The 19,539-nt window shown below is 42.2% G+C and overlaps 1 protein-coding gene across 14 annotated transcripts in view; it reads right to left on the reverse strand.

Annotated features, from left to right (window-relative positions):
- LOC306978558 (calcium/calmodulin-dependent protein kinase type II subunit gamma-like) overlaps positions 1-19,539 on the reverse strand; it is a 99,365-nt gene that overhangs the window by 12,111 nt on the left and 67,715 nt on the right. For 2 of the 14 annotated variants that reach the window (XM_079577172.1, XM_079577184.1), the window contains exons 13-18: positions 17,357-17,419; positions 11,631-11,671; positions 8,858-8,935; positions 6,649-6,717; positions 5,749-5,803; positions 5,373-5,447 (exon numbers count right to left, since the gene is read on the reverse strand). In XM_079577172.1, the coding sequence (XP_079433298.1) occupies positions 5,373-5,447; positions 5,749-5,803; positions 6,649-6,717; positions 8,858-8,935; positions 11,631-11,671; positions 17,357-17,419 (381 nt within the window). The remainder of the gene's footprint in view (positions 1-5,372; positions 5,448-5,748; positions 5,804-6,648; positions 6,718-8,857; positions 8,936-11,630; positions 11,672-17,356; positions 17,420-19,539) is intronic. The other 12 variants (XM_079577178.1, XM_079577179.1, XM_079577180.1 and 9 more) reach the window with 12 other exon arrangements.

Genomic DNA, 19,539 nt, shown 5'->3' on the forward strand with positions numbered 1-19,539 from the left:
TGTATGTGTATATGTCGAGCAGAATCCCTGATACAACAAAACGATAGCTGAGGGCGCTACTGTTCACCCGCAGGAGCTGTGCAGAGTGTAACCGCATGAAACAAACTAAAAGCTACAGGGTAATTTAAGAGCCAAAATGATCAGAACAAGTCTGGTCAAGGTGTGGACTTCAAAAAACACGGAGGAGCTTAAGGGTTCACAAAGTACTGATGCAGCGGTGAAGGCAGCGGAACAGGAAGTTGGACGAGATCTTAAAAGCCTGTGCACATAGGACGCGGTGAAGAGAAAGCACAGTTCATGAGGCTGAGCAGTGGGGGATTGTTCTATACGTGCTGCGAGTTACATGGCTCGTGTAATGTCATTAAAGGCGCAGGCAGTTCCCTTGTAGCGTCATTATCAGAGAACACTTTTGTCTGAATGTTAGAAATATCATTTGTGTTCATAAGAGTTACGTTCCCCAGGCGTGATTTTTGGTTCGTAGGTGAGTTGGTGCATCAACCAATCACAAGTCATAAGAGTGAAACGTCATATATATATACATCAAACAGCTTAACCCTTACACTGCCCACGAACCTTAAAGGAACAGGCCACCGTTTTTACATACTGAGATATGTTCTTCCCTGAGCTAAGACGAGTTGATATGTACCTGTCTTGTTTTTGTGCGTGCCCTCAGTCACGCGAAACGACCAAAGATGTTGCTAGCAATTGGCCTCTCCCAACATATTCCTATGGCTCCAAACGGGGGTGAAGTTAGAAGCGACCACACTCTTCCACGGGCACGCACAAAGACCAGACAGGTGCGCATCAACTCGTCTAAGCTTAGGTAAGAACATATCACATTATGGAAAAACAGTGGCCTATTCCTTTAAGGATAGTAATCTTAATACATTGATGTTTCCCCACTTCTATTGATGGGGGAACCCTTTGTTACCGCTAGCTGCTAACATCTCTTTCTGGTCTATTGTCCGTAGTATTAAAGTCTCCCGTTTTTGCAAGGAAAGTTCCCCTCATTTACATCCTCCCGTATTTGTATTATCCTGTAAATCTCCCATGTTATAACAAAATAGAAGGTCTAGCCTAGTCTCCAAACTGAACTGTCACTAGCCTTGGGAGAACTGCCACCTGCTGAAGCCTGTGAGGTTGGCATTGCTGTCAAGTCTCCCGTTTTCGTCCTCCTCTTGGAGCTTGGTTGGGGTGGTTGGACGGCTCACGTCAAGTTCAATTTCCCATTATTAAGCATCTATTCTGGCTCAACACCCACTGGCCACTCCCCCTCCGTAAACGCTACTACAACCGCGTCCTGTGTGCACGGGACTTCACTCAAATGTGGGTTAATAAAACGGAACAGTTCTAGATATGTTGTTGATGAGAGAACAACATCATGGCCTAGTTGCAAGCTCCAGAACATCAGTTTGGCAAAATACAGGCCCTTTAAGGTGTTAACATAGTCACAATGGTGATATGTCTAATGGGTTGTACATGTGAAAATAAGCTGAAAGCCACCGACTCCTCCTGCCACTACTCCCCACATCTGGAGTCTAACAACCACAGAATACACACAACACAGTATACCATATCAGTGCTAATGGAAGCATTAATAGCGTTAGCCATTAAGAGGAAAGGTTAAATTTATGACAGTGTTGAGGGGAATGCAGTGAAATAGGGGCCAGCTCCGGGCACACAGCTGCAAGGTAAGGCTTCCTCCAACTCGGACTGTTACATCGAGACGACAAAAAGGAGAGAGATGCAGTGACGCACGAGAAAACACACACATCACACACGTTTCAGGGTTCCCACAGCGGCCCAGAGGCAAAAATAAATAATTTACTAAAAATAAAAACATTCCAAAAGCTTCCCAAATCGGGCTGGAGTTGATCTTAAAATATCCACGGCATATTTGGAGATTCTGCTGGAGAGGAGTGTAGGGCGGCGGAGCGGTCAAGCAGCTTAAGTTAACTTTACTTAATAAGGTTTTCAAAAGCAGTCAAAAAAAAATGTCCTGTGTTGTTTTAGAATTGAAGAGGTTTTGCCGCTCATCCAAGAGGCTTCCTCAGCTTTTTGTTTTTTCTAGCCGGGGATTTATTCATGGGGGTGAGAAGTTAGAGCTGCCATTCGCTCCCCCTTGTTCTAAAGCCTGGATTTCCCTTGTCGAATGTCGCTCGGTGTACATCGCACGATTTTCTGTGTCTCATAAGATCTCATTATTACATGTCACACTGCAAGACGTGGGGATTGTAGAATCGTGAGTCTGAACTCATCTCCCACTGTGCGATAGTTCAAAGAGAGAATCGTACCTACGACCAAAGTTTTGTCGTTGCAGTTTCAAACTGCTGATGGCGTGTTTAGCTGAGTTATTTCCGCGGATTTTGTTGCCGGAGCACTTGACGGAGATCCTAGTTGCAGCGAGAGGATGGCTCACTATGCGACTAGCGTTCCAAAAATTCCAAAAAGACACTACCTGATGTCTCAGCTTGTCAGTTCTATTTTAAATCTTTATCTCAAAGTATGACCTACATCCTGCCATTTAGAGTTGATTTTCCCCACGATCTAGACGGCCAAACTCGTGCAGTGTACACCTGCCATGAGGGTCTAGCTCAGGGGTGTCAAACATACGGAGATGATTTAATCCGGCCCCTGCCCTGTTGAGCATAATTCCAGAGTAAAAGTAAGTCTCTAGCCCATTCCTGTGCGGAGTTATGATTTTTAAAGAATAACCAGAATGCTCATTCTAGCCACTAGGGGGCATAAATAAAAAAAAGGAAAGAGTTCCACACGTGTCCAGCAGAGGGCACTAACATAATAAGAGATCAGGATATGAACAACACATTATATAGCCACGAGGTAAATGGCCAGTCTGCCCCAGGGCGGCTGTGGCTTCAATAACAGCATACCACCGAGTGTGGAGTGAATCAATAATGACTATGTAGTACTTTGAGGAACTTGTGACACAGGCTTGTAAAGTGCAATACAAGTGTAAGCCGTTATTAATGAAGCTACAGTTAAGTTGGGGCTTTGACCAAATCACAGCTTATTATTATTCATTTATTGGGACAATGTTCTCTATTATAAGCAGCCCGCGACCCACCATGGGAGCTAAATTTTGGCCTGCGACCCAAAATGAGTTTGACACCCCTGGTCTAGCTGTTTTGTCTGGGATGAGTATCGGCTTCCCAACTCCACTGTGTTGTTTTCCCTCACCCTGTATCTGCTCGTTGAGCTGCACATGAGGACACAGGCGCCATTTCTGACACTCCAAATTAACTCTGTGCATAACGTTCCAGTTCCGGTCCAGCAGGCACTTGCTTGAGTAAAAGCATGGACACTGGGCTCGTGTTATTCATTAGTGCAGTTCATGACAGTCCTGTCATCCACATACAGACGGGGACTCTCTTTATATGTACTGCACTATTAAACATACAAAACACAGTTATTCTCGCAACTGTTCTCAACTAAAATTATTTCAGGTGACTTGACCCACCCTTGCACTGCAGCTTGCACTTTCACACCCCTCTCTGTCCCCCTCACTCACCTTCAGTGGGTCTTCTTAAAAGCACAGCCTGAAGTGAGGTCAACGCAAGTTCAAAAACGATGTTTCGAAATAGTTTTGGCCCATTTTCCCCATGGATCAATGCGAAGAGAACTTTTCCTCGGTGTGTAGATTTTGTACAACCGATTAAATGCTAATTTTAGCTATGCTGCTAGCACAAATGCCCCTAAAGCTGTTGCTGCATTAGCCCACGTGTCTATTCTTGCATCTCCCTACATATTAAAGTGCTTTTCTGGTGATTTATCCATTAAACTCTATCGTTTGAAGCAAATATGTGTCTCTGTATTTCCTCATGTCAAGTACCAAGAGCCGGAATTGAAAATACCGTGCAGGTTGTGAAACTTCTGTTAGCTTGATTCAAACATTATGCACAGAGTCAACTTGAAAGAACCTCCAGACTTCAGTGACTGAGCTGTGAGAGGAACTAAATGTGAAACCAATTTGGTCAAGGTGTCGGTGTAAACGAGCAGCTTAACAGATCGCTGTGGGGTTGGGACTTCGGCAGACTCGTGGCTGATCAAAAAATCCAAATAGCACAATTGGGGGTTTAGATGGTTTTAGACCACAATACAAAATTACACTTGTTTGCACTAAAATGCCGAATTTGGACACAGAATTGCAGACAATGCGCCTAAGACAACACATATACGAGTCATGAGCAGATACAAAAAACATTTAGTTTGTGCTTAAAGGGATATTTCAAGATTTTTCACATAGGGCCTCATTTCCTTGTTATCCAGAGTGTTGCTGATTTCTGGAGATTTTTTTTTCTTAAATTCATGCAGCCCTTATTTTTGAAGAGTTTAGTGGTGCTGGGCTAGTGCTAGGCTAGTGCATGTCTATGGTAACTAGTAGCCTGCACTAAAAACCTCTTCAAAATCATGGGGTCGTCCTCCAAACGCTGCCATTTCTGATTTGTAGAAACCTCCTTTGTGTTCCACATGTAGTAATGCCGGTCGCAGGTAAACAAACTGTAGATCCGGTAACCTAGCAGATCACTCCGCCGCTGCGTAGCTTACAACCAGGAAGCATATGTTGCTTAAACAAAATGGTTATACTTCAATAATTATTCAGTCAACATAGACATTTATATGGGTAGTCTAGTGTTGTAAGTGATCTGCCTCAGGTGCACTGTGCTTGGGTCAGACTGTTTTTAATGCAGGCTACTAGTTACCATAGACATGCGCTAGCCTAGCACTAGCCTAGCACCACTACACTCTTCAAACATAAGAACTGCATGAATTAAACAAAACAAAAAAATCTCCAGAAATCAACAACACTCTGGATAACTAGGAAATGAGGCCCTATGTCGAAAACCCTGAAACATCCCTTTAACTTCTGGAGGCTGAACTTGCACTAATGCTGGGAGTTGTTCATTTACAAGCTGATTTCTGGGTTCTCGTTCTGCTTTTTGATTGGAACCAAAAAAACTCATATCTTGGAGCAAAACTAGCTAAAAATCGTATGTTTCCAACCTTTAAAACTAACTTTTGTTTACCATGACTTTGGATCGTTATGGTGCTTGGATTGATTATCGATGACCAAATAACTGAGGAGGAAATATTGGATTTAAAAAACAAAAAAATCTGTTTCAAAACTTGGTCAAACCCGGTGGGAACCCTCAAAAAGGCGGTGGGTGGATCAGAGTGAAGGGAGGGTCAGATGTAACACGTTTTGCCAGTGACTACAATCAGAAGCTGAGGTTGTGTGTTTTAGGGAGGAAGAGGAAGAGGAGGAGGAGGAGGAGGAGGAGGAAGAGGAGGGGTGAAAGGGGTCATCGCCAGAGGGCAACCATCTAGCCTGCGGTTGCCATGGATACACTTACTGGCAGGTGAGCTTTGAGGTGAGGGCAGAAGAGGGGGCATCTCCTCAGCGGCACTGCTTTGGGCCGAGCTGTCCGCTAAAAAAAATGATCACAAACGGAAAACCAAGCGCACACACACACACACACATACACACACACACAAAAAGGGCGCCCGGACGCACAGCCACGCAGCAGGCGCAACAACAACACGTACATACACACACAAGAGTGGAAAAGTGAGACACGCACTCGCCTACTGCAGCGAGTATCGCATCACGCCACGCAACGACACTCGCCAGTCATCAAATATGCAACAAACCGGGCCAGAGACAAGCTACAGAAGCAGAAACAAGTGATCAAAAAAAAAAAAAAAACGGAGAGAAAAGGGTTCACGTACCTTTGCTGCCTTTCATCTCCTCCTCGTCATTGGTGGCGTTGCTTTCTGTCGAGCCCTGCGGGAGATAAGACACAGGTGGTTGAACTAAAAAACTGATCAAGAGACTGAAGCCTTTCAAACGCTGTCTTGAATATAAAGATATCATTGCGACATTTTACCGGACATTCACTAATGGACATTTTACTGCGACATTTAACACGGTACGTTACATTACATTTATATTAATGGCAATTCTACCTCTTTGTGTGTCATAGCCTGTGCCTAAAGATCAGTAAACATCAGAAAAAATGTCAAACCGGGGAAAACTTTGTCTTGATCTGGTGAAACATTTGTCTCATCCATGATCTCTAACCAATAGCTTTTAATCTATCTCCACAGACTTTCTTCATTTCCACGTTAACACACTTTAGACACATTTTCTGTTTGTTCTGAACCTAAAAATACAAATATAGTAAGTATGTAGATTATACCAAGTCATGAATCGTGTTCAAATTACAACTTGGCTACAAACTCTCCAGCGTGAACTCCGCCTGTTGCATAGTTACACAAGTGTTTTTGAAGCACAAGTACCTCTCCAGCCATTTCCGTTACGTTAAAGTAGCTCATGGGGTGAAAACGGATGAAAACCACTGTTAACCCGTTTCATGAGCTTCAAAATGCCACTCAATTTGATTAAGATTATACCAGTAAATATTGTACTATTCCTTTCATAGACGTGTAGTGAGAAACATGGCATCTGTGATATGTGTAATTGAGCAAAACATCTCCCCGACTGGTACTTATCCGATGTCACCACAGAGAGCGGCTCAGAGCAGCCATTCTTTCCTCTATGTGGGACATTCTGTCAATAATTCAGCGACCCGTGGCTTTAATTATGGAAAACTGAACCTAAAACCTTACCTTGACACCGTCAGGCGGATTGTGCACCACTGTGCTCTGCGATTCCTGGGATGAAGAGCAATGGTTAGTCTAAAAAACAACATTTGAACGTGTTAAAATGAAAACCCAAACTTAAAAGAGATAAAGGTTTTTATGTTGAAAATGTAAAATTCACATGTTAGTTCAGGAAAAGGGTTGCAGCGTTATGATGGCTTCACAACTTCAGGCGATTATTGTGAATGAAACTATTTCACTTTTATTGCATTGGCTAAAAAGGGTGATGGGTCGTTTACTGTCTCTTTAAATTGTATTTGTTTGTAACCCCAAAGACTATGTGGCCCTTAGATCAAAAGTAGCATTGAGAAGACTATTCTACTTAGTGAAACTATAAATAAGAAGGGAAGTAGTTGGGGTTATGGCAGTCTTGAGCAAATAGCTTGTGTTTAACCAGATAAAGAAGCTTCTGAAGATAAAGGCAAAACGTTGTCAATTCAACAAACCCAGTCCAGTTCACAATATTTAAATCTCTACTACTTAGGTCAAAAAGTTCACTTGTTTCTTTTGATAGGTAGAAACAAACGGAATGTAGAAACTGCTGTTCATTGGGCCAAAAATCATAATGAAAAAGAAAGTAGTTTCTAAAAAATAATGCAAATTCCCAGTCATCCAGGTGGTTAATGCAAATTCAGAAAGATAAGACAAAAAACTGTCTGTACCGAATGGGCAGCGAAAGTGTTGGCACTTTTTAAATTTGAGTCCAGTTGTTTTTGTCTTATCTTTCGAAATTTGTCCAATTTTATTTTGGTAAAAGTTAGTTGTTATGATACAATTCTTCCGATAACCCTGCTCTGTCATGGCCGCTCATGGCAAACCGTAAACGCCATTTATCTTATTGACCATCCACATTCCCAACGTAAACACCATCAATGTTTGGAAATAGGAAACCTCTTTTTAGCCAAAGCTGATACAGAGCTAATCCTATTGTAAAACTAGCACAGCGCTGCAACCACTTTTCACAGGATGTAATTGAACCACTACAAGGTATTGAGTAATGCATGCGAGTGAGAGCTTTCACACCACAACATGCTAGTACTGTACTAATGGACTATCTGTGGAGCTCGCGGGGAGGCGAGGGTTAGTCATGAGGAGGATGGAGGGTGGGAGTGAGAGAAATGAGTTTGAAATGCGAGCCGGAAATAAAAGATTGTGAGTAAAACAAGCCATCTATAATTACTGGACTTGAATTGCATAAAATAGTCAAGACGTTCCCTGGCAAAGGCTTAAAGAAGGACTGAAATGCCTTCTTCTCTAAAAAGTGCAAAAGCAAGTTTATATGAAGGTATTCTGAACTTTTATGGCAGAAATACTGTTAAGGTGGGGTGCCACAGGGATGCAGGCTTGGACCAACACTTTCTTTCTTCACTGACTCAAATTCAAACATTCCAATTCAAACATACTTAATGAATTTTGAAACTTAATGTGGCAAAAGATTGTGAGTAAAACAAGCCATCTATAATTACTGGACTTGAATTGCATAAAATAAGTACAATATTAGGGGATCTACAGATAAAAAAAAAGTTTTCAATACAATTGCATACTGTTCAGGTGGGGTTCCACAGGGATGCAGGCTTGGACCAACACTTTCTTTCTTCACTGACTCAAATTCAAATATTCAAATTCAAACATGTTTAATGAATTTTGAAACTTAATGTGACTACCGTCCACTTAACAGGCTGGTGACAAACTTAATTAGTTTTTGTTAAAAATGAGAAGTGATTTTGATCGTAGTATCATTAGCTAGGAGCGGCAAGCAAAACACAGTGTTTTTTTTATAGTCCAGTAATATAGGTATCTTATGAAAAAGCTGGTGATGTAAAACAGAGGGTTATTGAAAGCAACACCACAACATGAAGTCATACAGTAACAAAGCTAAATCATAATAGGCTTTAATGCGTCACTTTAATGGCAATACATGCTTCTTAACGGGCTAAACAAGGTAGACATATGCAGCCTGTCGTAACGACGTCAAAAGACTTTTAAAAAAGCTGCAAATGTGCACCTTTAGGGTATTAGTGGTTCTAATATAGGGGGGGATTTTACTTATGTATGATATATGGATGACTGACAGGCGGCGACTAAAGCAAAGGAGGACAATGGACACAGTCTAGGATGCATCTACTGGGGTTAAGTGGCAGAATGGACACTTTTCGGCGGGAAGCCTGTACTGTACCATCTGGGCGTTGGCGGTGGTGTCTTTCAGGGCATTGATGGCGCTCACTATACTGTTCTTAGTGTTGTTGGTAGAAGGCTGGGGCGAGAAAGTCAAAAGATGACACACCCCAATATATACTCCATTGGCTCTAAGGGAATGTCTTTTTCCTGACTATGATGCGATAACTCCAACTCAACTACACTGTAACATTATTTAGCAAAAAATCTGGCACTTTTTTAAACCTGTCGAGAAGAATTAGCATTTGGACTAGGGCTGGTTACCGCTAAGCAATACCCGCATGGTATTGAAAAAGGTACAGGAAACAATATTATCTCCATAGAGACCAAGCTTTGATGCCTTTTGGTCGATTATAGGAAGTGACTTGGTTAAATTAACATTATTGTTATGTTTTCTGATTCTAGATGACAATTAGTTTAGTATAAGTATAGAAAAAGTACTGTTCAGGTATCAGTATCGAAAACCAACCATCGTTTAAGTATAGAAAAAAATTTAACGGTACCCAGTCCTAGAGAAGACTGAAAAATGCACTGCGAAACTAAAGAGTTGTGTATGCATTTTTGAATATGTCTCGGTCTAAACTTTAGGGCTAGCCGTTACAACACGTAATGAGACTCGATAAAGATAGGACATTTTGTTGTTAGAAATCAATATAAACTAAAATCTTTCCGATGCACTGTGTTTCAAACTGTCTACTAGTCTAGCTTTAACACCGTAGAACGGCGGTAAAAATCATTCAGATAATTGCTTTCTTTTGCTTTGCGTGTCCAGTCTTCTTGCAGACGGACACATTAGTGTATACTCCTTTCAAGAATCACGGCCATTGTTGGTGGTAGCTTCCAGACTATTGCGAGCTAACGGGCGGGCGAAGCGGAAGGGAGAGTGAGAGCCACAGAAAGCCCACTAGATCATCCCTTTTTACTGCCTGGCTAAGTCTCTATGCCTCTTGCCACTTAGCAGAACGGTCGAAAACCCCTGGGGCAGTGGTGATTGTGAGGGAGGAGCGCCATGGAGAAGTGCTTAATAGCTACAGCTAGAGAATGACGGAGACTGCTCGTAAAAAAAAAAGTGCAGCCAAAGGGAAAGGGCTAAATATTAACAAGTGACTTTAGCGGAACAAAAGATATGGAGGACCGAGAGGTTATGCTTCTAATGTCAACGGCCATTAAAGGTTAAAATCAACTGGCACAATATGTACAGCTTGCCATGGTTACACTGCGGCAGTCAGCCAGGAATAACCATGAATTTACTTAACTTGACTGGACGAGAAAGTAAAACGGGCAGAAAAGGGGAAGGGTCGACTCTGTTCAGACTCGGCGAGCTGGAGTTCACGATTTGTAATGAAGCGTTTTTCACTCGCTATATTTAGAAATCTTACATAAAATGCACTGAAATTACAAAATTGACCTCCTTCTTGCGACTCCAATGAGAAATGCTTGAGTGACGATGAAACAAGTCCGTCATGTCCTGGTCATTTGCGGGCGAACATTAATCTAATTTGGACAATTTGCCTGGAGACGTGTCCCTTGTACAAGCTGCACTTCAGCTGAAAAACACATCGATTCAGCGGGAGACCTTGTTGATTTTTTGTAGTTCAATGGAGATGAAAACAAAAGTGTCCCTGGTCACCGGATAGTCACCGGATAGACATGTCAAACCCATAGGAGTAACTAGTTTTGTGCGCATTTCTTACACTTGATTTTATCCAGGTAAGTCCAACTGATCTATCACTTGCATTTTTCCCCCCATTTTTCGAATGTAATATTTCACTTTTTACGTAAGTTGTGTTTCATTGTATTTCATCTTTATTGTGAGATATTTGAACCTTTAACAGTTTGGTAGAGCACACCTTATCATGTGCTGTTTCTAATTCTTTCTATCTCTACCATTCTGTTAAATTGGGTAATAGTCAAAATATGGACTGGTTTATCCTGGTTTGGACTGGTTTAGTCTTGGTTTTAACTGGTTTAGATCAGGTCTGGACTGGTTTAGAGCAGGTTGGAACTGGTTTAGACCACGTCTGGATTGGTGTAAACTAGGTCTGGACTGGTTTAGACCAGGTCTGCAATAGTTTAGATCAGGTTGGAACTGATTTAGATCAGGTCTGGACTGGTATAGACCAGGTCTGGACTGGTTTAGAGCAGGTTTGTACTGGTTTAGACCAGGTCTGGACTAGCTTAGACCCGGTTTAGATCAGGTCTGGACTGTTTTTTGCTGGTTTATATCAGGTTTGGACTGGTTTAAGCTGGATTTGAATTTTAGAGACGTGTTTTTTTTTTTACTGGTTTAGACCCGGTTTAGATCAGGTTTGGACTGGTTGAGAGCAGGTTTGGACTGGTTTAGAGCTGATTTTACCTAGTTTTGAATGTTTTTTTTTTTTACTGGTTTAGATCCGAATTAAATCCGGTCTGGACTGGTTTATGCTGGTTTTGACAGGTTTTGACAGGTTAAGAGTAGGTAACTAAGAGGTCTTAAAAAAAAAAACACTGAACAGAAAGGTCATATTCAGCTTAGGAATCGAACTACCTTCTTGCAGTGAGGCATGTGTGCTGACCACGCTACTAAGGCCACCACATTCCACATTAAGATTTGTGCTGTAGTTTATAAAAGGACATTTGGACATGGGAGCAGAAGCCAAAAAAACCTTTATAAATAGGAATTTAATGTGACCTTTAGTTGGGAAAATATTTGTTTGAACATTTAAGCCAAGTCTGAACAGAGCAATTTGCGTAGAGAGAAGGATATTCACGACTTATGCGACCAAACACCTTACCTTAGCAGAGTCGGACTTCTTGTTGAGTAAACTTTTGCACGCTGTAAAAATAAAATAAAAGAGGATAAAGGGGGAGAGAGGTGTATGTTTATTAGGGGTCAGCAAATTGTATCAGAAGAGCCAAACAACGCAAAATCTTTAAGTTGCACAATCAAAAATAAGACATGCACTTAATGGATTTCTCACTGTCTACATGCACAACAAAACCCATTCTTCTATTTTTTCTTTTTTTTTTTTGGGTAAAAGCATTTGTCGTCTTAGGGGAATAAGCTGAGAGTGTAGTGAACTTGCTCTGCTTCCATTTCCTGTGCACAGAGGACCCCAGTAGATCTAGTTGTTGAGTCTCAAACGGCCATGACGCTAGGTTAATGTATACCATCGATTTCCTTTAAGGGCGCCAGTCACTTTTGCTTTCACTCCGGAGCTCTCTCAACTGTTGGCGCTAAGTGTTGCTTTCTACCTTTCTTGTTTTTTTTCCTTAGTTTGCCTCGCTACCAATGCACACACCCCACACACATTTTCTGTTTTTTTTGGTTTGTTTCTTACCTGAAAATTAGAGCAAATACAGAGGAGTAGGGGAATAAAAGGGGGGAGATCAGGGGTTTGGGGAAGACAAGGCTTTTGAATATTTCAATCGGGAAAAAAAAAGGGGCACAGCGTTTAAGGCGGCATATACAGACCCGATAGTGATGTATCCGAACCGGCAGTGCACAAACCTCAACTTATACCATGATAAGGATTTAGATAAATTGAGAAATTAACTTGCATATGTTGTTATTTGGAAAACAAAGCTAAATCGATGTATGAGACCTGGTCTGCAAACAGGGCCGCCTTAACCACTGGGCTTGCCTGGGCTGGAGCCCAAGGGCCCAGGGGCCTACACAAAAAATATATAATAATTTTGAGCATAACATTGTTTTTTCTCCACCTCTCGGAGTATAAGTGAGCATGAAAACTGTAAAATTCATAGAATGGCTCTGATCGCTTACATTAATGAGTCAGCTGAACGTGTAGTGGAGCCATCTTGGGTTAGAGTGAATGGGTGTGGGGGGGGGCCTATATTTCATGGTTAGCCCAGGGGCCTATGGGTAGGTTGAGTCGGCCCTGTCTGCGAATGCTTAACCCTGATCAGACACCAACTAGTCTTTATCAAAGCATTAATAAATCAACTATCAGCAATAGAAACCACTGGCATTCGGCACATTCAGTTCCATGATTGCCCAAATTATTTCAAATATGTTGGGAGTAACTAAACAAACTTATAGCACCATAGTATACTGGTACATGTTACTCCGCCATCTTGTCTACAAACACTAAAAGGGTCTGTATCACCTGCAAACCATTTTTTTTTTTTTTTTTTTTTTTTGGGTGTTTGCAGCAACTATTTTGGCCTCGCCATGCAGCATCCAAAAGGGGGAAAAGTCCAAATTAAAACAAATCACAAAATTCCTTAAAATGAGGGAAACAAAGCTGAACCAAAGTGCAACATTCTCTGGTCCTGAACTGATCAGCCTCGAGGTGCCAAAAGTGACAACATTCAGATGCTTTCTAGCGCGTCTTGTAGTAGATTTTCTCATTGCAACAAATACCATGACATAATTGTTGGTATGAATACTATGCACAAGCCACCATCAAGTATAGGTGTAGTAAAAGCTTGTTGATGTACTTTGATTTGGTTGAAGTCGGACAAACCTTTATCTGCTAACTACAAATGACAAAAACAGGCTACACTAATCTACGTAGATCTAAATTTGTGACGCGCAGCATTAGAAACCATCTGAAGGTTCTGCAATAAAACAAAAAGAAAAGGCTTTAACCACACAGAACGCCCACATGCGCAAAAGGGAGCAAGGCGCATAGAAACCCTCCCCAAAAAATGCTTCACACTTTGCTTTTTTTTTTTTTTTTGTGCTCTGAATGAAAAGAAAATGGGGGTCAACGCCGGGAGCACACCGCCAAGCCTTGCCTCAGCCCAAAACTCTGGAGGAAGGTGCAGAGAAGCAGGTTACGGAAAGTGCAAACGTGATTTCCCCCCGAAAAAAGTGGAACGTCAACCCCAGCGCTTAGAAGCCACAGACCAAGCTGGATGTTGATTTGAAAACAATAATAGGAAAAAAAAAAAAAAGGGGCTGAAGGAAATTACTTGAAGCGATGATAACAACGCCACACAAGATTCACAATTAGGGCTGCACGATTTTGTGGGGGGGGGGGGGAGCATCTGGTATTGCTTTGATATTGCAATTGCGATTAGATTTTATAATTTATGATGAGGTCCAATTGGGGAAGACCGAAATAGAAGAGACAAACCTCAATGAACACACATGTTTGTTCAATAGCATAGAATATTGCACCAATTGCAGTCAATTAGCAATATCGATGGACCAATTGTGCAGCCCTATTCACAAATAAGACTTACTGGTCCCGTTTGAGTGAAGGCTAAAGCTGATCCTCCAAAAAAAAACATTCAAATCTCCACGCAAAATACACGCATGCCACAGCTACTTCCGCGTAATAACTTGGGGGGGGCGGTTTTCGAAGGAGGGTTGCGGAGGCTTCTTGTCCATATAGACGCTTGCATGCGCAGGTCGTCAATGCACAAAAAGCCCAGACTCGCCCGCTCCGAAATCTCCAATCGCGGTATTTCTCGGGCACAAATAAAAGCTACATGGGGTGTTGCACAGTAGAGCAGCAGGAGTTTCCCCATTTGAAGGCAACGGGGAAGCTGATCTGCTCTGGACCTGTGATGGCGCCTCTACATCATCCAAGGAGCCACCGGAGGAATCGTCGACCTTACCCGCCCACTCCCACCCGTTGGACATGGTTATGCATCACTCTTGCATAAAAATTATAATCAGAGAAAGAAAAAGGCAATGTTTACACCAGTGTTTTCACTTTACCAGCTTTCAAATAGGATTGTGGGTTCATTTTCCAGTTTGGCGTCCAGATCTCAAGCCCATCATACGCTGCCTGTTGCCTGTTGGTACCTGGAACTGTTCTGATCTGGGGTGGCTGCGGTTGGTCAGGTCTAGATTCATCTTTGGGATGTGCTGCAGAAGGCTTTGCACATTGGACACACTCTCCCATCGTAAATACAAGTCTTGGTGAAAAAAAGAACTGCTTTTTTTGGGGTAGGGCAGTGAAATAAAATGGAGGTAAAAATTCATAATGGGTGAATGTTTTTAAGTGCATTGTCTATCACTCAATTAAAATTCTGTGTTTTTCTTGTTAAAGGGATATATTCGGCAATGTCTTGGTCCTCACCGTATGAATGTTCCAGAGATGCAAAAGTTGAAAGGTTCTCATATAAGCTACGGCTGCTAATATGCACATTAAAGGGATATTTCAGGATTTTTGACATAGGGCCTAATTTCCTAGTTATCCAGAGTGTTGTTGATTTCTGGAGATATATATATATTTTTTTTAAATTCATGAATCCTTACAGTGGTGCTACGCTAGTGCTAGGCTAGTGCTAGGCTAGCACATGTATATGGTAACTAGTCGCCTGCATTAAAAACCTCTTCAAAATCATGGGGTCGTCCTCCAAACGTTGCCATATCTGATTTGTAGAAAGCTCCTTTGTGAATTCCACGTGTAGTAATGTCGGTCGCAGGTAAACTACTGAGAAGCAGTAACCTACCAGATCACTCCGCTGCTGCGTAGCTACAACTAGGAAGCGGATGCTGCTCAAATATAAGTTCTTTTAAATGCAAAATGGTTATATTAAAAAAAATATTCAGTCAACACAGGCATTTATATGGGTAGTCTGGTGTTATAAGTGATTTGCTTGGCTTGAGGTGCACTGTGCTTGGGTCAGACTGTTTTTAATGCAGGCTACTAGTTACCATAGACATGCGCTAGCCTAACATTAGCCTAGCACCACTTAACTCTTCAAATATAAGCACTGCATGAATTAAAAAAAATAAAATAAATAAAAATCTCCAGAAATCAACAACACTCTGGATAACTAGGAAATAAGGCCCTATGTCAAAAATCCTGAATTATCCCTTTAATGTGCATATTAGCAGTAGTAGCCAATATGAGGACCTTTCAACTTTTGCATCTATGGAGCATTCAGATGGTGAGCTTTAAGACATTGTTGTCGCCTGTGCACACCAAAGTATCTTCTTTAAAGCAAAGTCAATATTCAATCCCGTAAGCGAAGGGGACTATAGGGACTATACGTTTAATGTAAAGCATGAACACATCCATGTAAACATAGCCTGATTTATATACAGGGGGAGGACAGACAAAGGACAACATAGATCTCTTAGTAATTTAAGAGAAGTCTAAATTGTCCCAGTCTGGACCTCTCCCCCACAACAACCAAACCCACCCAGGTATCACCCCCCCACACACACAGTCCCAGGTCAGACGATGGCAGCACGCCAACCCAGCTCTTGCCGGCCCCCTGCGGAGTCAGTTTTGCCCCTGAGATACAAGCCCCTCCTCTTCCCCCATGGCCCATCTTGCCCTATGCCCGTCCCACCAGCGCTTGGCCCGGCTGGGGGAGAGCATAGCGGCGATTTGGGGGAGGCTGGAGAAGTCACTGTGGATGGTGGTAATGTTTATGTAGAGTATGTAGGATTTAGGGCTGCACGATATGAGGGAATTTTACGGTAATCCTGCCCAATAAATGCAAAAGTATGTAAGCCGTCTGTAAAAGCCTTCTTGGCGCCGTTTCAATGTTTTGTTTTACCGGCAATACGGATAATTAATTTGCCGTAAAACTTTTTTATGGCTTCCTAGAATGTCCAACTTTTTTTTTTTCTGCGTGTGTCACGTTGCACAGCAAATTTTGCACTTTTTTTTCGCAACCCCTAGTTGTAACTAACGTGCTGAGATATATGGTGCAGCCCTATGACTTTGGATGAATGAGGTTGATTGATGCGGTGCGAATGCTAAGTGGCGGTAAAAGTAAAAAGCACTTTGTAACGTATCGATCGCCTTTTAAAAATCTACGGTAATGTGTTGACCGTGCGGATAATCTCGCACTTTCTTGGGGCCGCTTAAATGAGATATTGCATGCATGTACAGCTATGTGTCTATGACGGCAATGCTTGTTATAATAATGATACTAATAACAGGCTGCATGCAAAAAGGCTAGGGTCCTGTTGGGAAAAAAAAAAAGGGGAGCGGCCCACCCCTTTTTGAAGAAGTAATGGCGTGTAGTAAGGCTGCACAATATGGGGGAGAAATACGGTATTTGATAGCTAATGTACAGCGGGTATCGCGAGTATTAGCATGTTAGACTAAACGCCTTTATTTACAAGATAAAAACAGCCAAAATTTAACCAGGAGGCTTTTTTTGGTCGTCCTATTTCATTTTAAACCTTGAAACCATGAAAAAAAGTTGCAAATCAGTGTCAGGAGTGCCTTAGCTAGCTAGCCAAGTCATAGTTTACATAGTTACAAGCAAGGCAGTCAAAAAAAGTTATTGTTAATCTTTGGTACCAGCAAATTAATGACAATATAGCAAGTTTTGATTACTCGTAGGTTCTGGGACAGTGCTATGGAAAGCCACTTTGCATTCCCAGCCCAAATAAATCATTAAAAAGTACACGTTTTTCCTGCAGAGAATCCGAAAAACTCGACCGGAAGCTTACTAAAACGCCATATCTAACCCTGCGATGACCGTCAAACGTGGTCTTGGCGAGATATTGTGCAGCCCTAGTGTGATGTGGTTGGTCGTGGTCAGAGGAGTGGATGGGCGTGTCTCGTGGACGTACCTTCCTGAGCCAGTGAGGCGGTGGAGGAGGCGGCAGCAGCGGAGTTGGTATGCTGCCGGCCCACTATTGGACAGAAATGCTACAGTTGGGAGGGGCTATACAGATAATTCAGGTGAACCTTCAAGATTTTGTATTTTTAGTTTGCCGTTTTTTTTTTTTGTCGTGTTTTAACCCGCAGGCCTAGAAAACTATAGGGAGTGCTGCTGAAGCCCAGGTGCGAGGGTCGAGTCAACGCTGGCTGCAAAAGACACAGCTGACATTTCAGGAAATGTGGTTTAAATATCAAATTGACAAACAAAAAAGAGCTTTAAATCTTTGCTGCAACTATACCACATCATAATAATAAACAGCGCCATAATACAAAGTCCAAGAATGAACATCTTCCACTTTCAATGAAGGTTCTAGAGTCATCTTCTGTGCTCTACAGCTGAAGTGTCGAACGTTTCGCCTCTCATCCAAAAGGCTTCGTCAGCAACACTAAAGTTGAGCTCAGACCGCAGACTATGTATAGACCACTGGGAGGAGTTTAGCTTGGCTTCCCTCCCCTCTATTGAGTTCGGGAATGAGATGTCATATCGCTAAGCATTATGGTATTAGCAGCAATTGTAAACTAATGGATATTTAAAAAGTTAAAATACTGGAGTTATTGTTCACATTAAAACACTTGGACACCACAGTGTGTTAGATGGATTTACCAGCAGTAACTGAGCAGGTAACAGAGCTGTTCCACGGATTTTTTCTACACTTTTTATACCGTTTTTAGCTAATGTATGCCAACAGCTGCAAAGATGGCAGATCTTCATGGCAACTGTGGAATCTCCCAAACTCTATTAACGCCTACTCTCACCTGCAGGTAAACATCTTTGTACTTCTAAGTCCTAACGACTGAACTCACACCCGTGTTTCAGTATGAAGTCACTGTGAGTGAGTTAGGCCGTTAGGACTTAGAACTACAATGACTTAGAACTAGCTGTTAATAGAGGGGACGGCCAAGCTAAACCCTCCCCCGTGGTCTTTATCTGGGCTGCAGGCTGAGCTCAACTTTAGTGTCGCCGATGAAGCCTTCTGGATGAGAGGCGAAACATTCTACAATTCAATTATAGAGCACAGAAGATGACTCAAGAACCTTCATTGAAGATGGACAGCTCCTCTATGACTGAGGGCCTACACAGACATCTTCTTCCACTCCTAAATCCTTTTTCTTTTCACCGCATTTACTTTTTTCTGACGACTATTGTACTATTTTCTTTGCTTTGCTTCTATACAAGTACATGCTTTACTCGAGCAATTACCCGCTTCAGCTCTTGTCTTCGCAACCCCCTAAACAGCCTAATTATTTGTAGAAACCATGTTATTACACTGACGTAAAAGTAAAGAGCGACCATTTCAGGCCTTATGTAGCTTTTCTTCCCCCCACCTCTCCACAGCACCGACGTTAAACTTCCACCCTCCCAATTGTCAGCGTAAGATTTGCAGCAAGCCAGTGACCCAGCCGAGCACAATACAAAATGGGCCAAAGCTAATGCGCGCACCCCTGTAGATCTCTAGGCCCCGGAGTTAAAAATATTACCCATCGCGGCCGACCAATTACTTTCAGAGGCTGAGAACACAGCTTTCAGCGCAAACAAGTCACCCTGGGCAAACTTAATAATGTAAAAGCACACACGCACGCACGCACACACATACGATATCTTAGCGGTCTCCACATTCGGTGAAATAAAAAACACACACAAAAAAAAATAGACAGAGAAAAGTCCCGATATAGGGTTATTAAGCTCCTCTCTCGCCCATGCAACAGTCCATGGCGGCGTCATTCGTTCCCGCAAACAGAGGAGAGAGACGTTAGACACAGGACAGACAGCCACATGAAGTTCAGGTTAACAAATATATGACATTGAACATAAACATGGACGCAGTATTCAGTATTAGCTCTCTTATGTACTAGTAGAAGTACTTGTATATTAGCAACGCTAGTCATTTCAAGATGTCAGCTTAAGTCTATGTCAACATGCACAAGTTACATGCAAAATAATGAGAACCCGTATTAATAGATATGGCACATTGTTAGCATGTAGCCTATGATAAATAATGCTAAGCTAATGCTAAAACTGATTCACATGCTCTCTACGTCATCAGTAACACTATCGTTGCACCCTAACTTGGCACCACTTTATACATGTTTA

This window comes from Gobius niger, assembly GCF_951799975.1.
Source record: "Gobius niger genome assembly, chromosome: 19".
Taxonomy (NCBI): domain Eukaryota; kingdom Metazoa; phylum Chordata; class Actinopteri; order Gobiiformes; family Gobiidae; genus Gobius; species Gobius niger.